This window comes from Corvus kubaryi, unplaced genomic scaffold (genome assembly GCF_017639235.1).
Source record: "Corvus kubaryi isolate FWS band 111438036 unplaced genomic scaffold, C.kubaryi_AGA036_p1.0 37394, whole genome shotgun sequence".
Classification (NCBI taxonomy): domain Eukaryota; kingdom Metazoa; phylum Chordata; class Aves; order Passeriformes; family Corvidae; genus Corvus; species Corvus kubaryi.
In genome coordinates, this window is record NW_024581133.1 from 11,839,725 (window position 1) to 11,853,257 (window position 13,533).

The following is a 13,533-nucleotide window of genomic DNA, read 5'->3' on the forward strand; positions in this document are numbered from 1 at the left end:
CTGGCCCCATGGTGAGGCTGGATTGGGAATTCCAGCCTGTGGTGAGGCTGGATCAGGAATTCCGCCCCTCTGGCCAGGCTGGATCAGGAATTCCAGCCTGTGGTGAGGATGGATCGGGAATTCCGGCTCCATGGTGAGGCTGGATTGGGAATTCCGGCCCCATGGTGAGGTTGGATCGGGAATTCCGGCCCCGCTGCCAGGCTGGATCAGGAATTCCAGCCAGCTCCCGCTCCTGAGTTCTCCCCTCCCAATGGGAAGGATCCCTGCACTGGGATGCGGCTGCGGCTTTGCCGTCGCGTTCTGAGCCTTCCCAGCTGGATTTCGGCTCTGGATCTCAATCCCAAACCATCTCCTGCCTCCAGCTGGGCGGGATCTGGGATCAGCCCAAATCCATTCCCAAATGGACCAAATTCTCTGGGATTTGTTCCTTGAGGCTCCCAAATCCCCCAGTCCTGATGCTCCCAAGGTGCAGATTCCCTGCAGAATCCACCGGGAATTTGGGATCACGGCTCCATCCCGGGAATCCCCCCAGGAATGTGGCCCGGCAGCGAGGCTGGGAGGGATTTTTCCCTCCAAAAAATCCCAGATTTCATATTTGTTCCCTGTTTTCTGTACCAGGGAACCGCGGGATCTCCGTGGGCTGGGATTGGGCAGCTCCAGCTCCTTCCCAGCGATTCCAGACCCTTGATTTTCCTCTGGAAAAGCGGCTCCCGTTTGTGCCCAGTTCACAAGCGATTGATGCTGGGAATGTCAAACTCCGGCGTTCCTGACCTTTCCCATGGAAAAGAACTTCCAGAGGCTCCCAGGGATGCACAGGATCCCCACGGGGCTGTGATTGGCTTGGATTTGGGATTTCTCCCTCCAAAACTCAGCCTTGATTTGATCCGGAAAATCCCAGGCAGGGAATCCTTGTCGCAAGCTCGGAGGGAGGCAGGAAAATCGGGAATAATGGGATTTTGGAAAGCCTCAAAGCCCCCTCCTGAAAAGCCTGGAATTTTCAGCGTTGGATTTCCTTTTCCCAACGTGGTTTTCCAGGCAAATCCCTCTTTTTTTGTTTCCCGCCACTCAAGCGAATCCACGGAACAGCCAATCCCGAGGAAGGAGCCCTTTTTTCCCATGAAAAATCCATGGCAGATGGGATTTTTCCAAAAAGCGGGAAGGGCCCAATTCCAAGGGAAAAAAAACACCAAAAAGATTGAGGGACGGGAATTCTTCCTCCCAGAAATTCCAGGGTTTTTTTTGTTCTCCGCGAGCTCCGACGCTCGGGGCGGATTAACGGGAGCTATATTTAGGATATCCAGGTTTTTTCGGGATTAGGGCCGGGGCTCTGCCGTGTCCGGAGCTCCTTTCCCGAGCTTTCCCTTGCTCCCGCTGTTTCCAAGACTCCCGAGGGATGAAAGGATCCTTTGAAAAGCCAAACCCGCGGAGCCGAGAGCCGCTCCCGGGAAAGGCCGCGGCTGCCAGGAAAGCGGGAAAGCGTCCAAGCACGGCCGGGGGCTGCTCCTGGGATCTCTTCCCGGTTTTCCAGCATGGCTGTTCCCAAGGAATGAGGGCAGAGCTGCTGGGGGTCCTTCTCCCGGTTTTCCAGGCAGGGACATTCCCAGGGAATGAGGGCAGAGCTGCTGGGGGTCCTTCCCCAGTTTTCTGGGCAGGAATATTCCCAAGGAATGAGGGCAGAGCTGCTGGAATTTTGCTTTTCCCAGTTTTCTAGGCATTGCTGTTCCCAGGGAATGAGGGCAGAGCTGCCGGAATTTTGTTTTTCCCGGTTTTCCAGGCATTGCTGTTCCCAGGGAATGAGGGCAGAGCTGCCGGAATTTTGCTTTTCCTGGTTTTCCAGGAATTGCTGTTCCCAGGGAATGAGGGCAGAGCTGGCAGTTTGCTCCGGAGCCCCGGATTCCCTCCCCCCATTCCTGTTATCCGTGTCTTTGTTCCCGAGTAACGGATGCTCAGAGAGAGGAAAAAAATCGGGATAAAAACCGAGAGGTTCTGAGGCAACGAAATTTGGGAAAAATTGGGTCAAATCATTGGGAAAGACCAAGGAAAGCGGGAAAAATATCCCAGGGGTTTGGAATGCTGCCGAGTTGCTGGAAGGCAGTGGAAAGAGAGTTTAAATTCCAGCGGAAAATGAGGAATTCCATGTTTTCCTGAGGTTTTGGGAAGGGTTTTGTCCCCTTGGCCGGGTCACATCCAAAGCTTCCATGGGAAGTTCCTATTCCCAAAGCATTCCCGCCGGAGGAAGCTCCTGGCCAGTCCCGGTGTGGGGCCGCAGCTGCTCCCGTTCCCACCTTTTCCTCTCGCGCTTTGTCTCATTCCGTCGGGAAAGGCGCTCCGTTCCTTCCCGCTGGGAATGTCAGCCCTGCCTGGAATGCTGCCGGTGCCGGAGCGGGATCCATCCCGCTGGAGAATCTCAAATCCATTGTCTCCGTCCAGGAAATCCATTGTTTTTCCAGCCCTGAATTCCAGGGATTCAAGAGCCCGGATGTGTGGAGGGGAAAGAAAGAAAGAAAGAAAGAAGGAAGGAAAGAAATTCCAAACCTTTTTCCTGCTTGGAATTCTCGCCTGGATTGTAAAAACTTTGGGATTTCCATCCTCTCACCTGGCAAATTGGATTCTTTTCCCACAATTTTCCGCCGTAAATCCCAGAATCCTGGAATGCTTTGGATGGGAAGAGACCTTAAAGCCCATCCTGGGATTTCCGTGGGCACTTCCCACTATTCTGGGCTGCTCCAAGTCCCATCCGAGCTCGCATATTCCAGGGATTTGGCAGCCACAGCTTCTCTGTGCCAATGGAAAGTGGTGCTTGGGAATGCGGGGATCTTCCTGGGAAATATTCCCGAGTTTGCAGCGTCCCCCTTGGGATGCTGGAATTCCATTGGCTTTGCTCCCTGGCGTCCCTGGGGGGGCTTTGGCCACATCCTCTGGAAGCGGCTGCAGGGCGGGAAAATCTTTCCATGTGGGAGCCCTGGGATCCCTTTCCTTGGGATTTTTGGTTTGCCGGGATCACCCGGTGGATCCTTGGGATGCCTTTTCCACCAGGATCGGGTGATGGATCCTTAGGAAGCCTGAGCTTCCAGGATCAGGCGATGGATCCGTGGGATCCCTGATTCTTCAGGATCATCTCATGGATCCTTGGGATCCCTCATCCACCAGGATCAGCTGGTGGATCCTTAGGATAGCAGAGCTTTCAGGATCTGCTGGTGGATCCTTGGGATCCCCGCTGGCTCCTGTGCTGCTCCGTGTGAAAAATGAATGTGGAATATTCCCGCTTCCCGACGCTCCCTAAGCGCTCCCATCCCGCTCCAATTCCCGCTCTCCCGCCATCCAGGCCAATCCATTTCCAAGCCGGCCCATTCCAAGCCCTAATTCCATTGTCGTGTGCAGCCGGCGCAGCCCAGCTGAGCATTCCCGCTCCAAAGGGGAGCAGCTGGAATTCTGCAGTGGCACCGAGGCTTTCGGAGCTTCTGGGAGCTGCTCCTCGCTCCAGGGGGATCCCTTAGATTTTCCAGGAATGTTCAGGCTGGGTCGGGGCCATCCCAACATTTCCATATCCCGCCAGGTTGAAATAGGAATGGGAGAGCAAGCAGGAATGGGTTTTTTGGGAATGCTGAGCTGTCTTTCCGAGCCTTTTGGGAGCACTGGGGGGCTGCTTAAATCCATCCGGAATGTTCCTGTTGGAATGGGGCCATCCCAACCCTTCCAGCAGCTAAAGACGGGAGAGCGGCCGGGCGCGCGGCGTTTCCGTGGGAACGCTGATCCCTGCGCTTCCCCGCAGATGTCATGGCGGCCGCAGTACCGCAGCTCCAAGTTCCGGAATGTTTACGGGAAGGCGGCGAGCCGGGAGCACTGCTTCGACGGCGTTCCCATCACCAAGAACGTCCACGACAACCATTTCTGCGCCGTCAACGCGCGCTTCCTCGCCATCGTCACCGAGAGCGCCGGCGGCGGCTCCTTCCTCGTCATCCCGCTGGAGCAGGTGAGATTCCGGATGGGAATTCCTGCCCGGAGCCATCCCACGGTGTCCCAGTCCCTGCTGGTATTCCTGGGGTTTCCTTGGGGCTTCTGGGAATGGGAATTCCCACCCGGAGCCATCCCACGGTGTCCCAGTCCCTGCTGGTATTCCTGGGGTTTCCTTGGGGCTTCTGGGAATGGGAATTCCCGCCCGGAGCCATCCCACGGTGTCCCAGTCCCTGCTGGTATACCTGGGGTTTCCTCATCATCCCATGAGAGATTTGGGAATTCCCAGCTGGAGCCATCCCAAAGTGTCCCAATCCCTGCTGCTTTTCCCGGGATTTTCTGTGGGGTGAATTGGTGATTTGGAGTTTTTTAGGAATTCTGGATTTGGGATAGGGCAGGGATGGATTTGGGATAGGATGGGACGGGATTTGGGATGGGACAGGGATGGATTTGGGATGGGGCGGGATTTGGGATGGGATAAGGATGGGATTTGGGATAGGACGGGGCAGGATTTGGGATGGGGCGGGGCTGGATTTGGGATGGGACGGGGTGGGATTGGGGTGAATTGGGGTTTTTTAGGAAGAATTTAAGCATCCCATAAAAGCATTTTTGGAATCTCTCGGGGAGTTTTTCCGGCATTTCGGACACCGGGAATGTCTCCGCCCAGTCCCATCCCGGTGCCGCTCAGATCCCGGAATTCCGAGGATGTGGCTCCTTGTTGGAGCCTCTCATCCCTTTAGTTGGGCTTTCCACGAGCCGAGGGAATGGCTGGAGCCCTTCGGGATTTCAGGTTGGATATTTGGGAAAAATTCCTCATCCAGAGGGTGCTTGGGCACTGGAACAGCTCCTTTCCATGGGAAAAGCGGGATTGATCCCACTCATCCCTGATCCTGCCAGGATCTTCCTCCTTCTCCCGTTGTGCTTTCCCTTTTCCATCTCCATCCAAGATTCCCTTTGGCCTTTCCCAGGAATTCCCCCGGGATCTGCTCCATCTCAAGTTGAAATTCCCGTCAGTCCGGCGGCGGCGGCGACCTCGAGCCTGGAATTTACCTTGGATAGGGAAGGGGGAGGGTTTTGGCAGGAAGAGAATCCGTTAAAATCGGATCAAAGGAATTTTTCCAAGGAGGGAGGTGAGACCCTGGCACAGATTCCCAGAGAATCCGTGCCTCCCCCATCCTTGGAATGTTCAAGGCCAGCTTGGAGCAAGCTGGGCCATTGGAATGGGATAAAATCCCTTCCCACCCGAATCCCAGGATTCTGGGATTCTTGGATTCTTTGCTTCGCTCCCAAAATTTGGGCACTGCCCTGGGATTCTCCTGCATTCCCAGCTGGAATGCACATCCCACCCTGGGCACCTGAAGGAGCTCCCAGGCTCATTCCCAGGAGGAATTTTGCCCTGGAAGAGCCGCATTCCCACGGAAGAGTGGCATTCCCTTCCCTACGGATGCACCGATCCCACATTCCATGAAGACACTCCACACATGGAGCGTCTCCCATTCTCCCGGACACCAAATCCAGGGCCAAACCCAATTCCCAAATTCCCAAATCCCCAAATTCCAGCTGGGAAGGGAAGCTGGGAGAATGGAGGAGCTCTCCCTGTTTCTCCCCATCCCATCATTCCTTTCCCTGTGCAGCATTCCCGCCTCTCCCGAATTCCTCTTTCATCCCAGGAGCCGCTCCAGATGGAAGGAATTCGAAGGAATTCCAATCAGGATTTAATTGCCGAGCACAGCTTGAGCCTCATTAATATTCCCAGAAAAAAATCCCCGGCAGCTTTGTCTGAGCACCCGGAGCGCTCCGGCTCCATCCCCATCCCTGCTCCTTCCGCACCCTCTGCATCCCGAATCCTGCGGAACGACCCCAAATTCCCAGCAAATCCCCATTTTCCCTGGCAAAATCCCAGTGGGATAAAAGCCGGGATGCCCTTTGCCACCTGTTCCAAAGGGATCCTTGGAAATCCCGGCCCATCAATCCCGGCTGGAGCGGCCCTGGATGCTCCGCGGCGAGAGGAGTTCATAAATTCTAGGGGGTTTTTATCTGGAGCCTGATTAGCTCATTAAGGAGAAACTCATTTTCCTTGGAATTCAGCAGCTCACGAATTAATTGGGATCCATAATTAGCAGCTAATGGAGGTAACCCGGATACCGGGCGCCGCTCCATGGATTTGCCGCCGTATTTTTGGATCCTTTCCCTGGATTTTGCCCTCAGTAAAGCTCCCGGGATCTGGGCCGGGCCAGCTGCTCCTCCCGCACATCCCGAATCCCAAATCCGGCTCCCGGCGTTTTCATGGAGCGATCCGAGGGGATGGGAGCCTTGGGAAGAGGGAGCTTGGCTCCTCCTTCTTCCCACATTCCGGAGCCTTGGCCGTTGGGAATGAGGCTCTTCCCAGCTCCGGGGTGAAAATATCCCAAGGGAGAGGGGGAAGGAGAGCACCAGCATCGGGATCTGCGGGATTCGCTCCGTAGTGATGGGAGAATCCCGGAATCCTGGAATGCTTTGGGTGGGAAAGGACCTGAAAGCTCATCCCATTGCATCCATGGACAGGGCGGGATTTGGGACAGGGCAGGGAAGGATTTGGGATGGGACAGGGAAGGATTTGGGATGGGGCAGGGAAGGATTTGGGATGGGGCAGGGATGGATTTGGGATAGGACAGGGATGGATTTGGGATGGGGCAGGGAAGGATTTGGGATGGGGCAGGGAAGGATTTGGGATGGGGCAGGGATGGATTTGGGATGGGACAGGGAAGGATTTGGGATAGGACAGGGATAGATTTGGGATGGGAAAAAGGCTGGATTTGGGATGGGAAAAAGGCTGGATTTGGGATGGGACAGCACATGGAATTCCCAAACTTCCCTGGATTCCCTTCCATGTTCTCTTCCCAAAGTTCCCGCCTTCCAAAGCAGCGGGAATTTTTCCTGCAGGAACAAAATCCAGGATTCTCTCCGGCCTCTGCTCCAATTCCCACGTCCTTGGAGCTTTTCCCCCTTAAACTCTGGATACGGGAGATTCCCTGAAGGAATTTCCTGGGATTTTCCTCTTCCTGTTTTAGTCTGTGGGAGAAAATTCCTTTAAACATCGGCAAAAGAATTCCTGAGGCTCCCAAAAAATCCCTGATTCTTCAGCATTGCTGCTCCAGCTGATATCCCAAAAATTCTCCGGGAATCCCAGCCCTGCCATCCGCCTGGCTTTAAACACCTGGATCGCTCCCAAGGAAAAAATCGGGATGAGATTTGAATGCTGGGAGCGGAGCAGAGCAGGAAAGGGTCGGGAATGAGGGATGCGGGACGGGAAATCGGGAATTCAGTCTGCGGCTAAGCCGGAGGCTGAGCCTAAGGAAGCGAGGTCGGGAATTGTGGCACTGTCCCAGCTTTTCCTGCCCCCTCTGCCGGCTGGAATCCACAGGAATCCCGGGAAAACAGGGCTGCTCATTCCTGAGATTTCTTTGGGATGTCCCTAATCCCATGGAATGGGAATTTATGGGGTCTTTTGGCTTTTTAATCAACAGCTTAAGCCCAGCTTTTCCTTTTCTGGGATAAACAAATCCTGGGAAGGGGGGGGGGGAAATTAATCCCGAAATTTTATCCAGAAATCCTGGGGGTGTTTGGGAATTTTTAGGGAAATGGGGAAAACGCTTCCCATGGAGCCTTCAGAGCCTTTCCCAAGGTTTCTATCCCGGAATTTGGGAATAGAATTTCTGCAGAAAGCTGGGCACGGCTCATCCAGGGAATCCCAGGAGCGGCTCCGGCATTTGGGAATGTCACTGGGAGCTCCCATTGCGGTGCCAAGGAGCAGATTCCCAAAATAATCCCGAGGGCCTGAGAACATTCCAGGGCCCGGGAGAACAAGGAATTCCTGAGAGGTCGGATCAGGATTATCCATGAACCACGAAAAGCAGGGATGAGCCAGGAAAAATCGCCCATCCCATTGGAATACCCCCATGGATCCAGAAGGATAAAAGGCCCCAGGAGGGGGGCCGGGATGCCTCTGGAATTCTGATTCCAGCCTCATCCATCTCCCAACTCTCATCCATCTCCCGCTGCCTCCGGAGGCTCCCGGGATGGGGATGGACCCAGGGAACAGAGGGAAAAGCTTTTGTTCCTGCTCCTGGCATGGCTTTGATCCCTAAAATCTGGGAGCTGGAGAGGAATCCCATCCCTAAATCCCATCCCTAAATCCCATCCCTAAATCCCATCCTTTTGGCTTTGTCGTGGAGCCCCAGAGCTCATCCCGTGCCGGGTTCCTGGGCTGGGATGAGATTCCAGCAGCCCCCGATCCCTTGGGAACGTGGCCCACGGCTCAGCCGTGCTGGGAGAGGCTCCTCCCACTCCCAGCTCATCCCAGCAGCTCCGTTTTCCATGGATACGAAGCTGGAGCTCCCATCCCAGGGCTCGATGCCTGTTCCCAGCATTCCCACACGGACACGGCCCTTGGAGCAGGGAAAAGCCGCTTTGGAGCCCCAAATGCCACGGGAGGCAGGAGAATTCCCGGGTTTCTCCCTCTGGATGCACCTGGCTGGAAAAGCCGAGGGAAAAGGTGCAAAAGGGAAACAGGGAAAAGAGGGAAAAGCCTCTTTTCCTGCTCCTGGCGTGGCTTTGATCCCGAAAATCTGGGATGCAGCTTTTGTGCTCCGGCAGCTCCTCGGGGTTGTTCCCAGTGGGATCCAGGGAGGATGGGATGTGATGGGATTTATCCTTAATTTAAGAGGGATTCTATTCCATGGATTTCAACCTTCATCCGGGGGAAAAAGGGCGGATTTCTTCCCTGCTTTTTGGCCTGGGGATAATGGGAAAGAGGAGCTAAATCCCGGGAAAAGTTTTGGTGCATTTTAGAGCAACTGAGCTGGAAAATCCGGGAATTCTGATCCCAAAGGATCCCAGAATGTGGAGTTCATAGGGTGGGGTTTGGGGCCTCAGGACAAGGAAGGGCTGGAATTTGTCCAGGAAAGGGAACGGAGTTGGGAAAGGGGCTGGAAAACCGGGATCCGGGGAGCTGGGAAAGCGGCTGGAGAAAAGGGGGATGAGGAATTTCCCCCTCTGGAATTCCCTGACAGGAGGGAGCAGCCAGCTGGGATCGGGATTTGCTCCCGGGGAACAACAGGAAAAGTGGGAATGAGCTCAGTTCCGTGGGATTTCCTCCTCTTTGGCTCCCAAGGAGGAGGGAGATCCTTGGAAAAGCCAGGGAATGGATTTATCCCGAATTCCAGCCCCTGGAGACTCCAGGATTTCCTGGGAAGTGCCCCCCGGCTCTGGCAGCGCTTCCCCGATCCAGCTTCTGGAGCCGATCAGGGAGCAGCCGGAGAAGCCGCTGGAATGGGAAGAGCGGCCCTGGAGGGGTGGGGGCTGCTCCTCCCTTAACGGGATTTTCCATGCGGGAATGGGATCCGGAGGCGGTGCCGGCTGGATGCTGCTTCCGTGGCTGAGGTTTTCCATGTGGGATTGAAGGATGGAGCAGAATACAGGGATTTTTTACGCCTTTGTGGAGCTCTCCAGGGAATGGGAGGCTCCGGAAGCGCTGCCAGGTTGGGTTTTCCAAGGGGAAAGCAGATTTTGGGAATTGAGGATATTGGAATGATTTCTCCAAGGCTCCTGTGGGATGGATTTCCGGGAAAAGTGAGACTCAGCCGTGGCCGGAGCGGTTGTGCTGCTCCAAGGGATTCTTCCCAACACTTGGATCCGGTGCTGATGGATCCGACAGGGAAATTCCTGCTGGATTCCCATCACAGAGGAAAATTCCATCCCTCTCCATCCCAGACTCCGGAATGCAGGCAGTTTCCATCCCTCTGCCTGCTGCCATTCTGGCCATTCCCAGGGAAAGAATTCCCTCTCCGCCCCCAATCCCAAAATGAACAATTTATCCAAGGAATTCTCCCTTTTCCCAACGGAACCCCAATTCTTTTCCCTTTCCCACGATTTCCTCCTTTCAGCCTTTTCCGTGGAAAACCTTGGAGCTGCCGGAGCCGGGAGAGTCCCTGCAGGGCTGGAATCTGGGTCACTGCGCTTCCCTCAACCGGGGATCAGGGATCCAGGGATTAGGATTCACCTTGGATTAACTCCTGGCTGCCGGCAAGGTCCCGCTGAAAAACGGGGAAACGCAGCCGGAATCCAGGAATATTTCCGGCTTTTTTCCCTTTTATTGCCTTTGGTTTTCCTTTCCCTTTTCCAGGCGCCCCGGGAATGGCACATTCCTTGTCCTTTTCCCACTGTGCTCAACCCATATGAATCGAAATTCCGGATTTCTTTGGAAGAAACGATCCCTAAAAATCAGACTCGGTGTTTTCCTCTTAAAATCCTGATCAGTTTTGGGGAAAATCCATTGAATCTTCTTTTCGAAGGAATTCGCTCGGCCCATTCCTCCAAATAGAAGCGGTGGGATTTTAATTTGTGCCGTTAAAAATTCCATCCGCCTGGAATTCCACAGGAATTCCTGCGGTAGCTGGGGGGTGAATAAAGTCACGGCAAAGCAAATCGGAAATTCGGGAAAAGGGGAATGAGCCAAGCCCTTGGATAAAACCGGGAATTGCATCCCAGGAATTCACTGGTGGTTCTGGGATGCAGAACTAAGGAATCACCAATATTCCCGGCTTTCCTGCTTCGGAAGGAATTTTTCCTTCCCAAATTCCTCCCTGCAGCTCGGGATGCTGCTTCCAAACGAGCAAATGAATCCTGAGAAACCTTGGGAGCAGCAGCTCCGGGGCTCTCCCTGGCCCTGATCCCAGTGCCCGGAGCTCTCCCGCTTTCCCCGAGCTGCCGAGGGCACAATTCCCGGCGCGTTCCGTCGGCACATTCCTTTGTTCCCATTAAACAGAGCCAGGAAAGGTCGGCAGGGAAAATCCATGAAATATTCAGTGGCTGTGCCGAGCTGACCCAGTTATTCCGCGCGCTCCAAGCGCGGATCCGGCACGGAGCCAGCACGGAGCAGGGAAGGACTCCGGGGCGGCAACCGGACCCGGAGCATTCAAGGGAAGGGAAGGGATTCCTATGGCCCATCCCGGTGGGAATCTTCCCAGGAGGCTCCATAAAAGCTTGGGAAAGATTTCCATCCGCACGGAGGGATCCCATCCTGTGGGGTCACGGGTTTAGGATTAGCAGGAGTTGGTGATCCCGGAATCTGGGGTTTGTCCCGGGGAAGGAGCACCTTGGGAAAGGGCGCTTCCGAAATTTGGGAGGGAAATGCCAAAGGCTCCAAGGCCAGGTGAGGTTGGATGAGCTTGGAGCAAACTGGGATTAGGGAAGCGATCCCTGGCCATGGCAGGGATTGGGAACGGATCTCCTGGAAGGTCCCTTCCCACCCAAACTGTTCCAGAATTCTGGGATTCACGCGTGATCCCATGGCTGAGCTGACCTCAGGGGCTTTGGAGCCTCTGGAATCTCTTCCCATCCTTTCCCCATGGATTCGGACCATCGTGGAAGGAGAGCTTTGGATATCGGAAAAATTCCCTCATGGAAAGAAAGGGTTGTCCATGGCCAGGGGTGGAGGCCCCGTTCCCAGAGGGATTGCAAATCCCTGCGGATGCGGCCCTTGGGGACACGGATGAGTGCTGGGAACGGTTGGATTCCGGGATCTTGGAGCGCTTTTCCGACCCCAACGATTCCGTGATTCAGTGAATTCCCACCGAGCTCCACGGAGCTGTGTTTGGAGAAACCCCTGACCCCTGGATAGCTGGGAATACCGACGGGATAAACCCAATCCTTGCCTTGGCCCATCCCAGGCTGAGCCGGCTCTCCCTCCTCCAACGATTTCCCATCCCTGAAAACACCAACTTCTCCCTGACTTGGACGGTTTTCCCATCGTTTTCCTTGATTTTCCCTTCCAGACCGGCCGGATCGAGCCGAACTATCCCAAAGTTTGTGGTCACCAGGGAAACGTGCTGGACATCAAGTGGAACCCCTTCATTGAGAACATCATCGCCTCCTGCTCCGAGGACACCTCGGTGAGCCGGGATCCCGGGATGCGCTTCCCGGATCCATCCACCCTCCCGATGCCATGGATTCTCTATTCCCGGATTTCCATGGCATTTCTTTTGGGAATGCTGAGGGCCAGGAGATCAAAGCCAATCAATTCCCAACCTGTGCCCAACCTGGCTCCTGGGCCGGAATTCCCTCCCTTTCTTTATTTTCCGGATATAAATCCGGATGGGAACGAAGCTGGGGAAAGGTCCAGAGGGTAATTCCCACAAGGAGCAGCTGAGGGAGCTGGGAAAGCTCAGCCTGGAGAAAAACGGGATCCGGGAGGAATTCCTGGCTCTCCACAAGTCCCTGACAGGAGGGAGCAGCCAGGGGTGGATCCCAGAGAAGGTTCAGGTTGGAATTTCTCCATGGAGATGGAAAAGAGGAGCTAAATCCTGGGAAAAATTGCTGGTGGTTTTTAGAGCAGCTCACCTGGAAAATCCGGGAGTTTTGATCCCAAAGGATCCCGAAATGTGGAGTTTGTAGGGTCAGGTTTGGGGTCTCGGGACAAGGAAGGGCTGGAATGTGTCCAGGGAAGGTTCAGCTTGGAATTTCTCCATGGAAAAGGCTCAAACATTGGAATGGGCTGCCCAGGGAGGTTTGGAGTCCCCATCCCAGGAGGTATCCAAGGAATTCCTGGATGTGGCGCTCAGCGCTCTGGGCCGGTTCAAACGATCACAGCTTGGACTCCGTGATCCTGGAGAGCTTTTCCAACCCCAGTGATCCCGTGATCCATCCCAAAGGCTGCATCCTAAAGGAAAAATCCCATGTGCAAAGGGGAAAACCGGGATCCATCCCTGGTTTTGCAGGACAAGAGCCGGGGTTTGGGATGATCCAGTTTTTATCCCGTTCCGATCCTGCCTCTCCTGATCCTCCTCTTTTCATCCTCATCCGGATAAATCCGGCATTTTCTATTAGCTGGGAGCCTGGCAGGGAGCACACGGAGTGGGAAGAATTCCTGTCACGGCCGTGAGTCACAGGGAGCCGTCTCCCACTTCCCAGAAAAGCTTTTATTCACCGTGGAGTAGAGGGCTGGGCGGGATCTGGGATACTGGGAAGAAGCCGGGAATTCGGGATGAGGATTTCAAATCCCTGCCTGGATAAGGCCGTCTATCCGGGCTGGATTTTTCCCGAGGGATGCCGGCGCCGTTAATCCGTTATTTATCCTTGAGGTACAATCCACACCAGGGCTGATCCCAAAATTCCTGAAATGCTGGGGAAGCTTTTTTTTTGGGGAAGGAGCTTTCAAGGACAGGAGTTGGGATGTTCCGAACTGCGTTCCAGGTGCGGATCTGGGAGATTCCGGAGGGCGGCCTGAAGCGGAACATGACGGAGGCGGTGCTGGAGCTGTACGGACACAGCCGCAGGGTCGGGATCGTGGAATGGCACCCGACCACCAACAACATCCTCCTCAGCGCCGGATACGACTACAAGGTCAGGCCTGCCGGGAATGCCGATCCAAAGGGTTTTCCCGGGCTTTTGGCGCTGCTGGGAGTCACCTGCAGATGGCCAGAGCGGCGTCGTGGAATTCTGGAATGGTTTGGTTGGAGGGAGCTTAAAGCTCATCTCATTCCATGCCTTCCAGAGGGTGGGAGAGCTTCCATAGGGCAGGGAGAGCTTCCATAGGGTGGG

The 13,533-nt window shown here is 55.0% G+C and overlaps 1 protein-coding gene across 3 annotated transcripts in view; it reads left to right on the plus strand.

Annotated features, from left to right (window-relative positions):
* The window catches only part of CORO2B (coronin 2B), a 29,171-nt gene that overhangs the window by 9,473 nt on the left and 6,165 nt on the right, over positions 1-13,533 (plus strand). For all 3 annotated transcript variants that reach the window (XM_042039343.1, XM_042039342.1, XM_042039344.1), the window contains 3 exons: positions 3,773-3,973; positions 11,769-11,885; positions 13,186-13,335. In XM_042039343.1, the coding sequence (XP_041895277.1) occupies positions 3,773-3,973; positions 11,769-11,885; positions 13,186-13,335 (468 nt within the window). The remainder of the gene's footprint in view (positions 1-3,772; positions 3,974-11,768; positions 11,886-13,185; positions 13,336-13,533) is intronic.